General features: G+C 36.1%; 2 protein-coding genes across 2 annotated transcripts; both read left to right on the forward strand.

The window, feature by feature from the left end:
• Positions 1-216: 216 nt before the first annotated feature.
• On the forward strand, positions 217-12,013 carry LOC131930193 (helicase POLQ-like). Its single transcript, XM_059286604.1, has 18 exons — positions 217-410; positions 1,371-2,376; positions 2,858-3,036; positions 3,370-3,570; positions 4,069-4,144; positions 4,298-4,395; positions 4,793-4,900; positions 5,451-5,605; positions 6,643-6,882; positions 7,339-7,480; positions 7,862-7,966; positions 8,473-8,692; positions 9,488-9,645; positions 10,006-10,104; positions 10,512-10,685; positions 11,087-11,200; positions 11,412-11,546; positions 11,873-12,013. Exons 1-18 carry the CDS (start codon positions 249-251, stop codon positions 11,939-11,941), a joined length of 3,441 nt encoding a protein of 1,146 aa, XP_059142587.1. The 5' UTR covers positions 217-248; the 3' UTR covers positions 11,942-12,013.
• A 3,792-nt stretch (positions 12,014-15,805) lies between these two features.
• On the forward strand, positions 15,806-19,067 carry LOC131930198 (adenosine receptor A2b; the record flags this gene model as incomplete). The annotated part of the gene is given in 2 exon segments (XM_059286610.1): positions 15,806-15,922; positions 17,597-19,067. A coding segment is annotated over 1 exon segment (1,437 nt). The 5' UTR covers positions 15,806-15,922; positions 17,597-17,622.
• Between the last annotated feature and the right edge of the window lie 1,842 nt (positions 19,068-20,909).

The following is a 20,909-nucleotide window of genomic DNA, read 5'->3' on the forward strand; positions in this document are numbered from 1 at the left end:
CTCCTACACTACACTGACCTACACTCAAGCCCCACATTTGTATGTATTATGTAGATCTAGTCTAGATCTAGTAGATCTATGTGCTATGTAGTATGTAGCTTGTAACATAAATTAATTAATTATTAAATCATTGCCTTGGCACTGATTTTTAGGCTGTTATAAACAATTTCTCTTCTAAAGTAATTTTAAAAACAACTTATTTTTTACTAGAACAGGTTGAATCATGTCAATGTTGTATTGAAATCTAAATGGATGAACCAGATGACACTGGACCTGTCTGCAAAAGGTCTTCATCAAAGCGTTTAAAAAGATCACATTTGGCACACACTAACATTTCAGAAGCTAGCAAAGATACCAACAAGCAACCTAAAACAGACAACTCAGTAATTATTATGGACACAAGTGTTGAGGTAACTAATATAGTTTTTACTTGAATTATGAAATGTTAGCATGGTAGAATACATAGTTAAACTCTATGTATTGTAATGATTATTTTGATTAATCTAGGCAATGAGATAGATACAAGAAGTGATAAGTAAAAGGCTGGAATACATGTTAAAATCCTGTCTTTTTAATATAATGATCATTGTTAACTTAATCTCTGATTTTGTTGTTTATTTAAATTTACCTATTTTTTTTTTTGTGATGCATATGATAAAAGATATCACATTCCTTTTAAGAAGTTTGCTGAAGACAGCATAATTATCATATTTAAATAAGGGGTCGGCGTGGTCAAGTCGGTAAAGCTCATGGTTGCTAAACCGTAAAGTCTCGAGTTCGAACCCTCGGGCAGATGAGGCTCGTTACCTGGGGACAGCCACTCTACTAGGAGAGACAACTCCAAAATCAAACAACTGCTGCCTTGTAGTTTGTTCTTGGTTGGACAAAGTCTATGGAAGCAAATCCAAAAAGAAAAGCAGGCTGAAATCAGAGTCAATGGCCTCAATGGCGCATAACCAGTTGACACGTAATCCTTAATTGTGATGGAAACATGGTCGAGTCGGTAAAGCTCATGGTTGATAAATTTGAAAAAAGTCTCGAGTTCAAACCCTCTAGCAGATAAGGCTCAATCCCTCCCAACACTAAACATTAAGAACGAAGAAGAAGAAGATCACATTTAAATGATCATTTCTATAGGTATAAATTTATAATTGATTTGTTGTCTTGCTTTTTCCTAACTGCGCTGTTATTAAAATAGTCAAACATGGTTTGTTGGCCTGTCTATATCTATTTGGAAATATGACTAAACAAATTTATACTGGTTTGATAGCTTGTTTTAAATAATTCTTGCACTTACATGTTGATGACATTGACACTTAATGAATGTACCTATTGGCTAGATGAACCTATATTATTGCTTTCCCTTCCAGGGCTATCATGATGACTTTGACAAATTTAGTGACAGTGATCTGGCACTAGCTGAAATGGACCTAACAGGGTTGTCTCCTCTAATGTGTCTCAGATCTTCTAGCACAAAAAGGACTTCTTCAAACACAGCTTCTAGACATAAAACCTCAAAACATATTTACACAAGGAAAAGAGATTCAAAAACAAAACCAGAATTAGTCGGTAAAAACTTATTTGATTCCCATTTATCTGAAAGAAGTCAACAGAAACATTCAGTTTCTAAGGAATGTGATGTTTGTGTAGATATTTCTGCAGAAATTGATTTATTTAATGACTCAGGGGACTTGTTAAAAGAAGATTCTTTAGATACATTTGTAAATGGAAATCATGATAAAGCTGGAACATTTGTGGACAATATTAAAGTTAGTTCTTCTAACGAGGCAATTGCAATAAATACACATAGGGGTAATGTTGTTGATATGACCGCAACAGAAACAAGCCTTGATGATTCATTGTCAGAGTATTTTTTTATTGGTAGGAGCCATATTAAGGATATTAATACAAGTAATGTTTCATCACCTAAAAAAAATTCTTGTGAAAACAAAGTCACTTCTACTGACCAAAAAGTGGAGAATATTGAATCTGCAAACAGTAAATCCTTTTGTCAGTCGTTAGTAGCTTCGTCACAGCAGGACTTGAAGACACCTCATATCTCAACATCAGATGTAGTTAGGGATAGCTCTATAACACATACAAGTGCTCCCATAGCTCAGCCTAATGAGGTGACAAGCAGTGAGTTCAAGTCTCTAAAGGAAAGACTCAAACAGAGGCTCCAGCAGAATGTGGGGGTCATAGGTCACAACAAGGATCCGGAGGAATGGATCAAACTAGAGGCTGTGCAGCAGGCAAAGCTTGAGGCCTCGCAGATCAGAAAGGAAGGAACTGAGGTCGATATTGGCCCTTTTTATGGGCTCCCTTTAAAAGTCCAGAAGTTGTTTGAAACCAATCGAGGAATTTCCAAGTTGTATGGTAAGTAAAGTTATTTTTACTACATAGACAATGTTCTTATTTTCATACTAAAAGTTAGTATACATTTTATTTTTATTTTTTGGAAAGCACAATATAGAAAAAATAACATTTTTAACAAAACAAGCAAAACTGTTTTATTATGAATATGATAGCAGTGAATACAAGACAAAAAATTGAAATCTTGTAGGGTTGTAATCACAGATTATAATGCACAACCAACTAGTAACACCATTATGTGATGTCTAAAAATATAGTAGAATTAAAAGCGCAATGCATCAAACCTAATTACTTTATTGAGTTTATAGTTTATTTGAGTTAAGTCTTACTGACTTCAATACTTCAGATTATGATATATTTTTTAGTACCTGTAAATGTGTATTTAATCAGTCAAGTTTATTTTGTCTGAATAGAATCCACTTAAAATTTGCCATATTTTATATCTGGCCACATTGGGTTAGTTTCAAATGATTTCATCCAACAGACTGGCAGGACGAGTGCTTGAAGCTTCCAGCCATCAAAGAACGCAGGAACCTGATCTACACCCTGCCAACCAGTGGTGGGAAAACACTGGTGGCCGAGGTCCTTATCATGAGGGAGCTCATGTGCTACCACAGGGATGCTCTGCTCATTTTGCCATATGTTTCCATCGTTCAAGAAAAGGTTAGCCTTTAATTAATAGGAGGTGTGTGTGTTTTGAGTTGTTGATGTGTAAATGTATTTAAAAAAACAACTTCTTAACTGCTACTAGCAAATATATTTTTGTTACCCAACTGCCCAAGTAATTGAAAATGTCAATTTTTGAAAAAGTCTGAACATAGTTTTAAATTCTAGTTGTAGTATATTCTCTTAAGTCTTTGGTTGTTTTTTTTTGTTTTTTTTTTTTTAATTTTTTTTTACAGATTTTAATATTATAAAAAATGATTGTCTCTACCTGTGTACTTGTATTAGTAAAAACCAAGTTAAATATACAATTAATGAAATCTTTGGTTTTAGGTTCAAACTATCAGTGAATTTGCCACAGAGCTAGGCTTTATTGTTGAAGAATATGCAGGAAGTAAAGGAAGATTCCCACCTGTGAAGAAACAAAGCAAGAAATCCTTATATATTGCTACTATTGAGAAAGGCCATTCTCTGATCAATAGTTTGTTAGAAACTGACAGGATGGGCTCTCTAGGGCTAGTTGTGGTGGATGAGGTAAGGTTTTAATTAAGTGGAGGAGGTAAGGTTTTAATTGAGTGGAGGAGGTAAGGTTTTAATTGAGTGGAGGAGGTAAGGTTTTAATTGAGTTAAGATTAATCATAAGTAAATTATCATCTTTTCCCGTTCATGTCCAAGATATATGGGGCAGATAAAGTTGAGTTAATCTGTTTCAATGACCTCAGCACACAAGGAGATGATGTGGTCAGTGCTATGCCAAGCTGCTTTTGTTTCCCTAAAAGTGAATCAGGTACCCATCAGAGTTGGATGTACTCAGGGATGTCCTACAGACTCGAGCCTGTGATCCGAACTCAAGACTTTTGGTCCGAACTCAAGACTTTTGGTTTAACAGACATAAGCTCTACCATTTTACCACACCATTCCATAAAGTAAATAGTATCAACACAATACATTTTGATTTAGTTATTGATTGGTTTGAAAGTTTTAAAAAAGTGTATTGTAGGTGAATATTATTGTATAATTTTTATTTTGTAGCTTCATATGATCGGAGAAGGTGGATCAAGAGGAGCCATACTAGAAGCCACACTGCTGAAAATAATTACTGCCCCAAGTAATAGCTACATTGTAGTTTAACCATGAGTATTTAGCTTATTTATGTATGAAATTAAAAATAACCTGTTACAAATGTTCTGATAATGATAGTGTTAAAAGTGAGCATGACCTCACACCAGACAACTAATGAATGAACTGTGTATTTTAACAGGTGAAACACAGATCATTGGAATGAGTGCCACACTGAACAACATCAATGAACTGCAGACTTTTCTCAATGCTGATGTTTATTTTAATGATTTTAGACCGGTAAGACAGCTTCACTTTTTTTAATGTTGATTATCTTTTCTATTTAAAAAATTAGATTTTTATCCAGCGGTGGTTGTCGTACAATAAAGTAGACATGTAAATTATTTATAAATACATAGTATAAGCTAAATTAGGCACAGACCTTTTCCACATGACTGATGAAGTTGTGGTACATTTAAGTAAATATTTAAATTATTTTGTAAATACAGCATGTGAATTCATTAAACCCTGCTAACAACGTTAAACCCACTATAATTAACAAAAATTAAACACAGAATAATTAACAAAGTTAAATCCAGTATAAATGACTAAGTTAATCCCAGTATAAATAACACAGTTAATGCCACCACACAAATGTACCACAATGTCTGTTGCTTTTTTTGGACCCAAACAACAGGTCACACTGCATGAGTATGTTAAAGTAGAAGACAATGTGTTCCTGGTGAACCAAAAGGCTTTAGCTGAAGAAGAAAAACTGGAACATAACAGATTCATCACATTCCAGGTAAAGTCAATGTTAAACAAAAAAAGCAATAATAATATTTACACAGAAGAAGTTTTTTTAACTTGAGTGATCATCACCATCATCTCTCAACTCCTACTGGCACACAAGGGATTAACAAGTGAGTGCCATTTTGTCCTATCCCTAGCTATAACCTCCGCCTATGGAACGTTAGGCCTCTCCTTCAACTCTTTCTCTTTAGCCGCCCCCATTTTCTGTTGCCCTATGGTGTCCATCTGAAAGGTAGTCCATCTGCTCACAATCTTAGCACATGGCCCAACTGTCTTCATCCTCTGTGTTACTACTTTCAATGGTTTAAAGAGTGTTCTCCTTTTTAACTCATATGCAATATGAAAAGCACTATTGTATTTTTGTTTCAGTACACTAAACAGTTACATCAATTTGACAAACTGTTATTTTTTCAGTACCGTAAACTTTCAATAGTTGAAAGAGTGTTTTTCTTTTTAACTCCTCATGTTGCAATATCACAAGCACTATTTTTTTGGTACACTAAAGAGTTACAGCAATTTTCACACTGATATTTTTGTTTCAGTACACTAAAGAGTTACAGCAGCGTGACCCTGACCACCTGTATGGTCTGGTGACAGAAGTCATCCCAGCCAACTCCTGCCTAGTGTTTTGCTCCACCAAAAAAAATTGTGAGAATGTTGCCCGCATGTTGAGTGAACTCATTTGTAAGCACCAGAGGTGAGTGGTTCCAATAGTTGAGTGGCACACATCATCCAGTTCATCCTAACCAAGTCACCTCTCTTAACTTATTCCAGCAAATTGAATACTTATAATCTAGTCATATCTAGTAAGCCAAACTAACTAGGTTATCCAAACGTGTGAAAAGTTACATTAATATTAATCATCCTAACCAACCCATCCCCACTTTGTAAAGATGTTCCAAGTTGCCCTAACTACCTAAACTTTTGTGAACTTCTTTATTCATTTGAAGATATATTGAATAACATAATTAATTTAGAAGAGAAATCTTGCTCAGATGCAATATGTTCTCTTATTAATTTTTTATTCTTTTAATTCTGATTAGATGAAATAATTTTTTATTTGATAGGAATATTTTTACTTTTTGAGATTATAAGAAAGATGTATTGATATATGAGTAAATTAAATTAACATTTTCTTTACAAGGATAGCACAGTTCATTTAAACAAATGGCACAATCTCCCAAATATTTGAAAACAAATCAATATGATTTAATATGGTTGTTATGTATGTAAAGCATCTGCATAGAGTGACTAAATATCTATGCTGTAGATTTTTTTTTTGTTATAAATTTGTAATTTAGAAAAGAAATAATATACATGTTACCGGAAATGTATAAAGTCTGGCATTCTATAAAATACTTAGGCAATGTATGAAATCCCTGTCGTTTTCAGACAAGGTATGAAATATTAGCATTGTTAAATACTTCTCCTCGGCATTACATAAAATGCCTAGGCATTATAAAGAATGACAAAAATTTGTTGCAGCACAGAAAGTTAGAATGGCATTTTGAATTGCACTTAATTTTCTTTCTAACCCTAACCCTAACACAGATGGAGGAATTTTCTACCTGTTTGTTGTTTGGTATTCTATAGAATGACTAGAAAATGAATAAAATATGATAGAATTATGAAGTATATTTACCTATGTATTCTATAGAATGACAGCTTTTACACATTGCTGATAACATATAATTTTAAAATAATGTTAATACACATCTGTTTTTGTTTAATCAGACACCTGGCTGAGGTGAACAAACCAAAACGTAAACAACTGCTTCAAGAGCTGCTCCAAGCAGGTGAAGGGCAGATCTGCCCAGTGCTGGAGTACACAGTTCACTTTGGCATTGCCTACCATCACAGTGGCTTGACCATGGACGAGAGGCACCTGATAGAGGAGGCCTACTCCGCGGGTGTGCTCTGCCTGCTTACCTGTACGTCTACCTTGGCTGCAGGTGTCAACTTGCCTGCCATGAGGTTTATAAGTTTCATAGTTGATTAATTAATTCATGACTATATTAACTCTATTAAGAGTATAGAACATTGTGTAAGGTGTGGTCTTATAGTTTTACTCCTTTTTACATTTCATTTTATTTATTCTGACGGATACTCTCAATGCTGTTATTATTATGCCCAAAGTTGAATTTACAAGCTATAAATTAAAAATGAACATGATTTGTGCATTAGCAACTTATTATTATATTAGCCAAAGTAGTTATTGCTTTGTTTTTGTAATATGGCTGCTACTACTATTTTTGTAAAGGAATGGTTTTAAAGATAATTTTATGTAGGAAATGTGTTTGGTGGCAAATGATGTTCTAGTAATGTACAGTTGTGTAGAAGTTATCTCTGTTTGTTGTGGAACAATTTATTAATGACTGCCAATATAGAAAGATGTGTTCTTAAAAATTCTGTTTCCAAACTTTGTTACAGAGTAATACTCCGTAGCCCATACATAGGCAAGACTTTCATCAAGTACAGCCAATACAAACAGATGACTGGGCGAGCAGGGAGAGCTGGGATTGATTCATCAGGGGAGAGCATTCTTATTGCAAACAGTACTGACAGGATGAAGGTAAGTTTTTCTGCATAAAGGGAGCAGTGACTTTTTAAAAATTCTACTTTCCTTCTAATTCCTGTGTAAATAATTGATTTATACGAGTAGCAGCTACTAATTTCTGGTGTTGTGTTCTTTAGTGCAAAGTATATCAGAGTGGGATAGTCTGGGAAACAGCTGGAGTTTTTTAAGAGAATTTAAAATTAGTCGTGTCAGAATTTGCCATCTTAAAATTAAACCAAATAACTTGTAAAACTGATGGAAAATTTATTAAACTTTGAAAATAATTTTCCTTGTTGAAGTACCAGCTAGACTACCATTCAGCAGATGTTTTGAGAAGCTTTAGCTTTGCTTTTGGTTGTCCAATACATCTCAGTGTAATTGTTTCTTTATTTACAGGTGAGAGCACTTCTGGCTGGTCCAAAAGATTACTGCCACAGTAGCTTAGCATATGACAACGGCAAGGGGATCACTTTCTTGTTACTCTCTGCCATTGGTCTAAAGGTAGGTAACTCTCATCCAGGAAGGATACCTGAAGTTAAACTTCTTGAAATGGATCAAAAATTATTTTTTGTGTTAAGTTTTTTTCTGTAGGACATTATGTTTTATTAGAATAAACCTCAAAATGACTAAATACTTTTAAAAATAGAAACTCTAATTTTTTTTTTTACGAAAATGAAGTTAAATGTATTTCATCAAATTTCACTATGTAAACAAAATCATACTGTCTACTACTGAAGGTACTTTATCATTATGTCAAATAAAAAAAAAATGTAAGCTAATTTATAATCAAATCTTTTTTCTTATATTACAATACTGTTGTCTTTTCTTATATTACCATACTGTTGTTATCTTGTTTAAATACATTTACATTTTTTTAAAAATTATGTTAGAAAGAAAATGTAGTCAAACTATTTTGAATTTAAAATTAAACCAGAAAAAAAAAAATTTGTTGGCATCATTGTTTGCTTGTATACTGGTATAATGTTAACAAACCATTTCTTTCACAGCTGGTCACCACAACAGAGTCGGCCTTTGACCTCCTGAAGAAGTCCCTGCTTTACATCCAAGCCTCAGGTCTGGGTGTTGATGTCACCCAAATGACACGCGACTCACTCCAGTACCTGATTGACCAGGGGCTAGTGCTGCAGACCAAAGTCCTTGATGACAACACGTTGGATGAGAGGTACCTCCTGCAGGTCACTGCTTTGGGAAAGGCAACTTTCAAAGGTGAGTTACTTTTCAGTACTGTGTGGTACTTGGTTTAAGGGATGGTGTGGTTAGACCACACAGCTAGATCCCTGGACAGTCCATGGTTAACTGTCTGTCCCTAACTTATCATTGAACAGTCCAGGGTTAACTGTCTGTCCCTAGCTCATCACTGGACAGTCCAGGGTTAACTGTCTGTCCCTAACTTATCATTGAACAGTCCAGGGTTAACTGTCTGTCCCTAGCTCATCACTGGACTGTCCATGGTTAACTGTCTGTCCCTAGCTTATCATTGAACAGTCCAGGGTTAACTGTCTGTCCCTAGCTCATCACTGGACAGTCCAGGGTTAACTGTCTGTCCCTAGCTTATCATTGAACAGTCCAGGGTTAACTGTCTGTCCCTAGCTCATCACTGGACAGTCCAGGGTTAACTGTCTGTCCCTAGCTCATCACTGGACAGTCCAGGGTTAACTGTCTGTCCCTAGCTTATCATTGAACAGTCCAGGGTTAACTGCGTATAATTAGTTAAAGGGATGGTGTAGTTTAGATGGTAGACCACACAACTAGAATCCTGGCTCGATTCCGTAGAACATAACTTAGTCCGTCCAACTGATAGGTACCTAACTTTAGGTTAGGGAAAATAAAGGCAGCTTGGTGTAAAGATAGCATGTTCAGATGATAAACACAACTGCTAACCTAAAAGTCTTAGTTTCAATCCTCGGCTCAAATCAGTAGAATGTCCAGAGTCCACGCAAATCTGATGGGTACTTAACCTCAGGCTAGGGAATATATAGTAAAACATTTTTCTTTTATTAGGATCCATCGACCATTCATTTAGCAGACAGCTGTATGAGGACTTAGAGAAGGCTAAAGGCTCCCTCAATGTGGACACCCACCTCCACCTGATCTACCTGGTGACACCTTATGACATGGCTAGCACCATCAAGCCAGACTGGAATGTCTATCTAAACCAGGTGAGGATCAACTGCTTGTGTGTTTGTTTGTCTAAAGTTTATGGAACATTAATTTAAATCAGGTTTCGATAAATGGAACATTAAAATCAGGTTATGATAAATAGAACACATTTTTAAAATAAGATGATAATAAATTTTAAAAAAAAACTCAAATATTTATTAAAAATATTTATATCTCATGACATTAAACCGAACACTCATTTATTTCAGGTGAGAATAAGTGTAACATTGTGACATGAAACATGTTTATTTAAATCAGGTTATGATTGGTGGATCACTGATCAAAACAAAATTATCTTTGTTATGAATGAATTCCTGTCTGAATTTGTGTATTAATGACAATAAAATTGTACCCTCTAGTTCTTCAAACTGTCAGAGTTGGAGGTCAAGGCTGCAGAAATTATTGGTGTACCAGAGAACTATGTTGGCCTAATGGCATCAGGTCGAAAACCTAGAAAAGTAATTTTAAAATTTCTTTTAAAGTTTTTTTTTTTATAAATCTCATCAAATAGGAAAGCATTTTTTTTTTCTTTTTCAAGTTTGCTTATAATTTTGTTGGTTCATAAAAATTCTAGGGAATTATACAAAAACCTGAAATGTAAAGAAAAGCCTAGAGGAAAAGAAAATTATTTTTTTTAAAATTATAATTATTTCTTATGAAGAACATGAAGAATTGTAACAGATTAATGTTACCACATTGGAAAACTAATAATTTAAAAAAAAACGATGTACTTAACCAAAAAAAATTGGCAAAAGATAATTACACCACATTGAATAGTTTGTAAAAGTTAAACATCATTAATATATTTTATTACTTGAATGCCCATGTTAATGCTTAACAAAAATCTTTCTTCTGATATGATCAGAAATTCTCTGAGATGACCATGAACCGTTTTTACTTAAGTTTGATACTCTGGAACCTCTGGAACCAGAAGTCTGTGTGGGACGTCGCAGAAAAGTTTTCCCAATCTCGGGGCTTCATACAAAACTTGCTCACACAGTCTGCCACTTTTGCCTCATGCGTGTTCCATTTTTGTCAGGTGAGAAGCTAGCTTAGATTTTTTATTTTACTATCTATTTTGAAGGTAGCTTAGATTTTTTTATTTTACTTTCTGTTCTGAATGCAGCTTAGTTTTTCCTTCATATCCTGTGAGAAACTAGCTTTGATTTTCTCACTTACCTATAAACAAACATAGATTTTTACTTTCTCTTCCCAAGTTCAGATTGTTTTTTCCCATGTTACATGATATCCAAGTCTTGAATGGCTTTGTAATTTTACTATTCTGAATTACTGTGACACACATGCTTTAATAATCATTATCCAAATTAGTATTGTAATCTGACTAAGGTATACCTTTTTATTGGACCATTATCCTAATCGGCACATGACACATCTAGTAACTCAAGTATTATTGATCCTTACTTTTTTTTTTTATTTAAGGAGCTTGAAGAATTCTGGGCCTACCAAGATTTAATGACCAACTTTATAAAGAAATTTTCTTACTGTGTAAAAATGGAGCTGATTCCTCTTATGGAAATTCCTGGTGTAAAAATAGTGAGTAGCGTCCCCTGTTCTGTAAAAATAGAAACAACACTTGAAATTTTGCTTATAACTTCTAACTTCTCTAGTTAGAAATATTACTGTGTCAAGTTAAATTTCACTGCCAATAAATATTGTCCCTGGTTGAAGTTAAAAAGACCAAATTTAGTGTTTGAACCCAAGATTTTGATGAGTTTAGACCTGACACAGATTTCTCTTTATTCAGGGAAGAGCTAATCAGTTGTATGCCGCTGGCTATAGAAATATTGCCATGATTGCATCAGCCAGCGTAGACACTCTGGTCAAGAGTGTGGAGCATCTGTCTCGTCGAGCTGCCAAACAAATGATATCTTCTGCCATAGTAGGAAGTTTATTCTATAATTTGTAAATAAGTCATTGCATTAACGATTGAGTTATTTTTAAAGTGTCTTTGACTTTGTGCTTGTAAATGAATAATCTTTTTGTGTTAAAAATAATGATAAACTGTAAAATGTTTGGTAAATATTTTGTGTAAAATTATGGTTGTAAAATTTAAGGTTAAACTTTTGTTTGAGGATTAATGGTGTTGGTTTTTAATATGCTGTAATGAATAGTTAACCATATTGTACATTAAATTATTTATAACAAAGTAGTTTAACAAATTATTTAATTTAATATTGCATTGAGCAGTTGTTTTTTGTTTTGTAGAATATTCTGGAAGAGAAAACAACAGCCTTGCTAGAAGAGGTGGAATCATTAGTTACAGTTCCCAGCTGATATGGTGATGTCTGACTCAACATGGAGCTTTTATGGTTGTGGTGGATGTAGTGGGACAAGGTGGACCTCAATGGACATCTGATATGGTGATGTGTGACTCAACATGGAGCTTTTATGGTTGTGGTGGATGTAGTGGGACAAGGGGGACCTCAATGGACATCTGATATGGTGATGTCTGACTCAACATGGAGCTTTTATGGTTGTGGTGGATGTAGTGGGACAAGGTGGACCTCAATGGACATCTGATATGGTGATGTGTGACTCAACATGGAGCTTTTATGGTTGTGGTGGATGTAGTGGGACAAGGGGGACCTCAATGGACATCTGATATGGTGATGTCTGACTCAACATGGAGCTTTTATGGTTGTGGTGGATGTAGTGGGACAAGGTGGACCTCAATGGACATCTGATATGGTGATGTGTGACTCAACATGGAGCTTTTATGGTTGTGGTGGATGTAGTGGGACAAGGTGGACCTCAATGGACATCTGATATGGTGATGTCTGACTCAACATGGAGCTTTTATGGTTGTGGTGGATGTAGTGGGACAAGGTGGACCTCAATGGACATCTGATATGGTGATGTGTGACTCAACATGGAGCTTTTATGGTTGTGGTGGATGTAGTGGGACAAGGTGGACCTCAATGGACATCTGATATGGTGATGTGTGACTCAACATGGAGCTTTTATGGTTGTGGTGGATGTAGTGGGACAAGGGGGACCTCAATGGACATCTGATATGGTGATGTGTGACTCAACATGGAGCTTTTATGGTTGTGGTGGATGTAGTGGGACAAGGTGGACCTTAATGGACATCTGATATGGTGATGTGTGACTCAACATGGAGCTTTTATGGTTGTGGTGGATGTAGTGGGACAAGGGGGACCTCAATGGACATCTGATATGGTGATGTGTGACTCAACATGGAGCTTTTATGGTTGTGGTGGATGTAGTGGGACAAGGTGGACCTCAATGGACATCTGATATGGTGATGTGTGACTCAACATGGAGCTTTTATGGTTGTGGTGGATGTAGTGGGACAAGGTGGACCTCAATGGACATCTGATATGGTGATGTGTGACTCAACATGGAGCTTTTATGGTTGTGGTGGATGTAGTGGGACAAGGGGGACCTCAATGGACATCTGATATGGTGATGTGTGACTCAACATGGAGCTTTTATGGTTGTGGTGGATGTAGTGGGACAAGGTGGACCTCAATGGACATCTGATATGGTGATGTGTGACTCAACATGGAGCTTTTATGGTTGTGGTGGATGTAGTGGGACAAGGGGGACCTCAATGGACATCTGATATGGTGATGTCTGACTCAACTTGGAGCTTTTATGGTTATGGTGGATGTAGTGGGACAAGGTGGACTTTATTTGACATGGGTGGACTTTAACTGTTAGACATGGTGGACATGGATGGACCTTGTTGGACATGAGTGGACTTTGTTTGGACATGGGTGGACTTTGTTTGGACATGGGTGGACTTTGTTAGACATGGGTGGACTTTGTTTGGACATGGGTGGACTTTGTTAGACATGGGTGGACTTTGTTTGGACATGGGTGGACTTTGTTTGGACATGGGTGGACTTTGTTTGGACATGGGTGGACTTTGTTTGGACATGGGTGGACTTTGTTAGACATGGGTGGACTTTGTTTGGACATGGGTGGACTTTGTTAGACATGGGTGGACTTTGTTTGGACATGGGTGGACTTTGTTTGGACATGGGTGGACTTTGTTGGACATGAGTGGATTTTGTTTGGACATGGGTGGATTTGGTTTGGACATGGGTGGACTTTGTTGGACATGGGTGGACTTTGTTTGGACATGGGTGAACCTAATTTGACATGGGTGGACCTTGTTGGACATGGGTGGACCTAATTTGACATGGGTGGACCTTGTTGGACATGATAGACCTATTTAAATAGAGATGGGCTCTCTAGGACATAGGCAGACTTTTTATTTGGTGTCAGTAACAATACTGTTAATATCGTGAACCACATAACCATAATTCTTGTACACATTCCTCATAAACCTGAGCCTTTAAAACAAATTTGCATTTGATGTTTCTGAGCCAACAGCCATGACTAAAAGTTGTGAAATCATGATTCGCTCAATCTTTGTTTTTGTGATTAGATAAATAACAGAATTCATGATTTACTCAATTGTTTTTATGATTATGTAAAAAAAAAGAATTCATTATTCAATGAATCTTCATTTTATGATTAGTTATATATCAGAATTCATGATTTGCATAATCTTCATTTTATGATTAGATATATTACTCAATCTTTGTTCATGATTAGATATATCACTCAATCTTTGTTCATGATTAGATATTTTTAGTTCCAATGATGCCTGCAGTGGCTTGTGTTGTGCAAGTAACTAATGCTGGAGAAAGGCCCAGAAGTTGCCTTCGACTATTTGTTGTTATAAATTATTTATTGATAGGTTGTAAATAACAATTTTTTGTCAATGCATGCTGTAACTTGTGATAATTTATTTCAATGCATCAATAACTGCAATAATAAAATCTTGGTTTGTTAAATTTTGAATTATTTTTTTGTGTAAGTTTTATCAGGTCAGTGTGATCGTTAAGGATCATCTTCTTCTCCAGTTTTAGCCCAAGATACATGGGGTAGATAAAGTAGAGTTTATCTGTTACAGTTACCTTGTCATACAGGGAGATAGTGTAGTCAGCACTATGCCCAGTCGACTGTTTTCCTAACGTGTCAGGTAACCATCAGAGCTGGGTGGACCAAGACATTTTTCACACTCAAGCGCGGGATCTGAACTAGAGACTTTTGGGATAGCAGTCAACCACCATGCTGTCCCATGTGATTATTGAGAGTACATTTGATTTAAATGTAGCTGGTGTAATGTTTTGGGTGAAGTAGAAATGTGCAATTGTGTGTATGTCTTGATGTGTGGTGTTGCACATTTGTTTAGTTTTTTACTTGTGCTTGTTGTGATGCTTTTTTGAATGTTTTGTGATTGTTGTGGTGCTTGGTGCGAGTTGTGGTTTTTGCGGTGGTCTGTGCTTGTGGTGATGTACGCTTTGAGCGGATGGTTTTATTACTGTAATTAGGTTGATTGGAAACATGCTTACTCATCTTTAATGCTCTAAATTAAAATAAAGCTTTCATTAGCTTGTGACCACAGATAAAAGTCTGTGTTCCCAAACATTAGCTTCGAACAAGTTTGTTACCAAAAAGTCGATTTTAACAAGACTGTGTTACTAAAGCTAATCTTCTAACGAGTCCGTATTACCAAACAGTAACTTTTAACAGGTTTGTATTAACAAACATTAGCTTCAAGAGCTACAACACAAACACATCTTTTCTCTATTATCGACATGAACAAAAGTCGGATCTACTCAACAGCTTCATACAAACAACTTTTAGCCCCCCCCCCCCCCAGTGTTTCTTCCAGACTTTTCTAAGGGGGGGGGGGGTGGTCAACATTTTATTCGGGGGGGGGGGCAGGGGGGGATGGAGGCGGACGCTAGTAAAAGTGAATGTTTACTATATAAAATCAATCTCGTTCGGGGGGGGGGGGCGGTAGACTTTCTTCTGGTGGGGAGGGGGGGGGGGGGCGGAGCACCCCCGAAGAGATGCCTGCAAGAAACTCTGCCCCCCCCCCCCCCCCCCCCCCACAATAGCCTATTAATAACTAACACGTTCAAAATATTTTCTAACCCACTCGATTTGACTGCTGAAGCTTGTTGCGTATTATTCTTATTTACGACACCACTAAAACCTCACTACTTATTAGGCGCAAAGAAACAAAAGTTATCCTCAAAACCAAAAAGCTATGTCGAGCTTGTTGATTGTTGCTTCCTGTTTACATGCTTGAGAGAATGATACAGAATTTTTACAGTTCAGTTTACACACTTGAAAAATTACAATTTCGATAGTATCTTTATCAAACTGACCACTAAGAACATGGCTTCACCTATGTTAAAGATTTTAAGGGTAGCCTACTTTTTTTAATTTTAAAAAAATTGACTCTAAGACAGTTCATTTAGTTATGCAGGTCTACACACGATACACACTAGATCTAGATCTACATTAAAATAATTACTGACTCTAACGTCGATCTAGATCTATTTAATGATAATAAAAATATTTAGTTCTTAACAAAAATTTTATGTCCCCATCAGTATCATAATCATTTTGTTTATAAATAATTCAACACTAACAGTAGGCTAAAGTGGACCAAATATAGAACGATGCTGGTAAGTGTTAAGGCGGTAATTTTTAACCTTTTCCAGTTATATAATACGCTCATCTGATAATAAATAAACACACAAATATATATATATATATATATATATATATATATATATATATATATATATATCAGGGGCGGAACTACAGTGCCGCCAGACCCCGCAATGCGGGGGGGGGGGGGGGGGGGGCACGCCATTTAGGGGCCCAGAGCCGACCATTAATAAATTTTTTTATAATGTAAATTTTCTTTAATTTTTGACTTGATGGTTGTTTTGTAAAAAATTACCGTGGCTGCGGTTGGATTATCTTTATTCTATAGACACCACCCCACGCTCTTGTATATTCTTTTTCCCTTTGTTTTTAAACCATTGTGAAAGCCGAGTCTTTCTCCTACAACTAAACTTATCAAAGATAAGCAAATTTTCAAACCACTTCCATGGCTTATTTCCCTTTTTAAAAACCAGTCAAATAGGGGTAATAATAAGCTCCTTTTAATAGATTTGTACTAACAAATTTAAAAGCAATTATTTCTCTTAATTATTATTTTTTTATTAAGTAATTACTAGAGAATTACATTTTATAAAAAGAAAATGTATTAAATCAATAATATTTTAAAAATTACTAATATAAATACAAAACAAACATAAAAATAAACATAACACGAGACACCATTACTTTATACAAAGCTTTCATGTTTTATATTATTTTGATCGACTAGATGTTAAGTGGGCTTCTAACAAACATTAATTAAAACTGATTTTCTCCAAACACACTGATGCAGTTACGCACATGACATGATGTTGAAATTTTTTTTACTAGAGGTTCTCCAAATGCAATGAGCATCCAATGTTCGTATTTTTTTATTGTATATATATTTTATATATATATATATATATATATATATATATATATATATATATATATACATATATATATATATATATATATATATATATATATATATATATATATATGGGCGGGGGGCCCAAACAATTTTTTTGCGGGGTGGCCCTTTTTTTCTAGTTCCGCCACTGATATATATATATATATATATATATATATATATATATATATATTTATAGGCCTATACATATATATATATATATCACACACCGTCACAAAATTACGGACCCGCCCCTCTCCCCCACGAGTGTGACGTCATTTATGGACAACCCCATATGATGACACTATTTGTAAAATTTACAGAGAAAAAATAAGTGGGGGGGGGGGTGTGACACCCGACCTAGCGACGCCACTGATATATATATATATATATATATATATATATATATATATATATATATATATATATATATATCATATGCGTGTTTAATCTCTGTGTGTATGTGTGTTGTGGGAATTTATTTAAAAGTATTTATCCTACTTACAAAATAAATTCTATTCAATTGATTACAGTGCCATTCATATACTTGAAAAACAGAATGGAGTTCATCTTTGACGACATCCAACACCGACCGGAGGGTCGAAACACAGATTTATACAACGACCCGGACGTACAGTTATCCCACAAGGTGTTCATCGTTATTGGACTCATATACATCCCGATCATAGTCTTCTCCAACATCCTCATTTTCTTCGGCATCCTCCTGTACCCTGGTTTCTACAACAGCAACAATATTTTTTTGTTATCCCTGGCCATATTCGACTTCCTGTTGGGGTTCGTCGCCCTGCCTATCTTGGTCATGACGCGGGTGCCGTCTTTGAACAGCGTCATCGCGGGGAATAAGTACCTCTGCTTGTTTAAATCCGCATCCATTGGGTTTTCAGCTTCCGGGTCGCTGTACTCCTTGTTGATCATCTCCGTAGACCGGTACCTGGCTATTTTGTTCCCCTTGAAATACAAGACCTGGGTGACGACGGAGCGAGCGGTCAAGGTCGTGGCCGGGCTGTGGGTGTACACGCTGTTCCGCGTGTCGCTACCCGCGTTGGGTTGGAACACGTACAACTCAACCGAGCCCAGGTTAAGCATGCGCTGCGAGATGACAAAATCGCTCCCCTCGCTGTATATTACTATTTTTATATCCTACCCCGGGCAAGTTCTTCTTCTGATTTCAACGTTGATTAATATCCACATCACGGTGATCGTTTACAGGCAGATTAAATCTTTCAAGATGGAGAAATCCGTTTGGACTACGGAACAAATCCAAACCTTTGACGCTAGGATCAGCTCGATAAAAATCACGCTGGTACTAACGGTCTTGTTTATCATCCTATGGGTGCCGTTTTATTTAGTCCTCCCTCTCAAACTCAACAACGTCATCTCTAAAAAAACAGCCGAGATCATGCGCACCGCCACGGGGATCTGCAGCTTCGCCAACTCGATGGTCAACGCTCCCATCTACGCGGCGATGCGAAGCGAGTACCGGAACGTTTACCGCGTCATGATCACGACCGTACCGTGGAGATGGAAACCGGAACTGAAGAAGCTCCACCGCGACCAAAGCTCAGCGTACTCCGCGTCAATGGCGAGAGAATCCAGCTTCACCAAAGCCTCGTCGGCAGACCAAGACGAATTAAAATTCGACGCGGTGTCGCTGTGCGAGAAAAACAACGGGACGGTCCCCGGTTCAGAAAAAGGTAGCAGATATAGTAAAAGTAGTATCAGGACCGTCGACCCGGCTGTTGGGTCAAGCGCCGACCCGAAGAAATACAACAAGGAAAGATTGCCTCTGAGAAGCGAAGTAGTCGAGGCTGTGAATGATTCGCTCCTGGAGAATAAAATTGATAGAAAATACACGACGTACGAGATCAAACCTTTGGGGTCACAGACGGACGAAAGGTCGCGGTCTTCGTCCGGGTATACAGGCAACAAACTTGATCTGGATACTACGTATTTTATTGTCAAGCCTACAAAGTAAAAACAATATAATTTTTAAAGTTCGAAATCCCCTCGCAATTTATATATATTTAGGCAGTCTAAAACTGTGATGATAGTTTATTATATTTATTGTAACTTTGATATATAATAAAAAATCACGTTGTGTTAGTCGATTATGTGAATATTTGAAAGAAATGGTTTTTTGTGTTATCTGTGTGATTTTCCTTTCAGGAATAATTTTATGGTTAAGGCGATACGTTGAATGTACCCTTTTATTAAAGAACTGTAACTTATTTAGTGCGAACTGGTGCTCTTTTTCATCGTCACATCTGCAAAACGCGGTCTGGTGATCTAGCTGTTGGTTATGGCCAAGTTCTTGTGATGTAGTTGTTGTTTATGGCCAAGTTCTGGTAATGTAGTTGTTGGTTATGGCCAAGGTCTATTGATGTATTTGTCAATAAGTATTTTACATTAAAACTTAATACTATTTTTATTTTAGAATCTGCCCTATGACTAATCATATCAAACAGTAATCCTTTTTGTTTACCACTAATTCTGAGAGAGGACTTTTAAAGTGGTTGGTATTGGATAAATTAATGACATTGATGTTGGGAGAAATGTTGGGGAAATGTATGGAGAGGGGGGCAATTTATACTTATATATATATATATATATATATATATATATATATATATATATATATATATATATATATATATATATATATATATATATATATATATATATATATATATATATATATATATATATGTATGTATGTGTGTGTGTGTGTGTGTGTATCTTCTTTTCTTAAAACGGGGACAGCAACGCCTTTCGTTACTAGGGAACACCAAACCTGGTGACGCTACTGGGATTAAATAAAATGTATTTTCGTCTGTCATTTTCTTGTTCTCCTAGTTACAGTGACGTGTCTTCTTTAAAGGTGGGTGTGTGGACTTAAGACTCAGTATCTAATTTTTGATACACCAATCCATTTTTATCATCGTCATATCATGTTGCATTTATTTTTTTCTATTCAAATTTCCTCAGCCGTGAATCCGTGTTTAACTGATGGCCATAGAAGTGTTTTTTTAAGACTTTTTTTTCTCAGTGGGGGGGGGGGGGGGGGGGGGGGGGGGGGGGGGGAACGACACTTCTTGATATTTTTCGAGGGGGGATGGTCAACATTTTCCGGGGGGGGGGGGGCACTGGTAAAAGTATATGTTTTTCTATATAAATTCCATTTCGGTTCGGAGGGGGGGGGGGGTTGACTTGCTTGGTTTGAAACTCTGCCATAGTAGTGTCGTTATGTTGAATAACATATTATACATACATTCATTAACCTATAGGGATACTTACAGAATGACAGAGTTTTCATCTACTAAAAAAAGGACATGATATACCATATACTTTATACAAGTGTGGGCTTTTTCTTTATTTTTTTTTTAAAACAGACCACAAACTAAATAAACGCAACAACGATTTAGTGTCAAGAGTTGATGTTTAAAAAAAAAAACCAATTCACACCACTGTGAAAATAAATTTGCATCATGAATCAAAATGAACCTAGTCTGACTAGTAAAACGTAATTATTACATAATTAAATCAAAGTTGCATATTTTCAAATAAAATAAAATTTAAATGACGTCTTTTTTTAAGGCATACAAAGTTTCAAAAACATGCTTAACATTACTCATATTCGTAATCACCTCGTTAGCCTGAAACCACTGCTAACCGGGATAGTTATACTTCTGGCACTAAAGGATGAGATAGGTCGAACAACTTAATGAGTTCACATTAGTACATGTTTTTGTCAAAACAATTGAACTTTCTCTCATAAACAACGTAGACCTTCTCAGGTAAAAATATCTCTCTCACAACAACAAAATC

This window comes from Physella acuta, unplaced genomic scaffold (genome assembly GCF_028476545.2).
Source record: "Physella acuta isolate Inbredline_101_S28 unplaced genomic scaffold, ASM2847654v3 ptg001734l, whole genome shotgun sequence".
NCBI classification, from domain to species: domain Eukaryota; kingdom Metazoa; phylum Mollusca; class Gastropoda; family Physidae; genus Physella; species Physella acuta.

Bases quoted from the DNA above. Each gene is read 5' to 3' on its own strand.
- LOC131930193 (XM_059286604.1), top strand. From the start codon at position 249: ATGGATGAACCAGATGACACTGGACCTGTCTGCAAAAGGTCTTCATCA. The intron at 4,396-4,792 runs GTAAGACAGCTT...CCCAAACAACAG, and splicing joins ATTTTAATGATTTTAGACCG to GTCACACTGCATGAGTATGT. The intron at 11,201-11,411 runs GTGAGTAGCGTC...CTCTTTATTCAG, and splicing joins AAATTCCTGGTGTAAAAATA to GGAAGAGCTAATCAGTTGTA.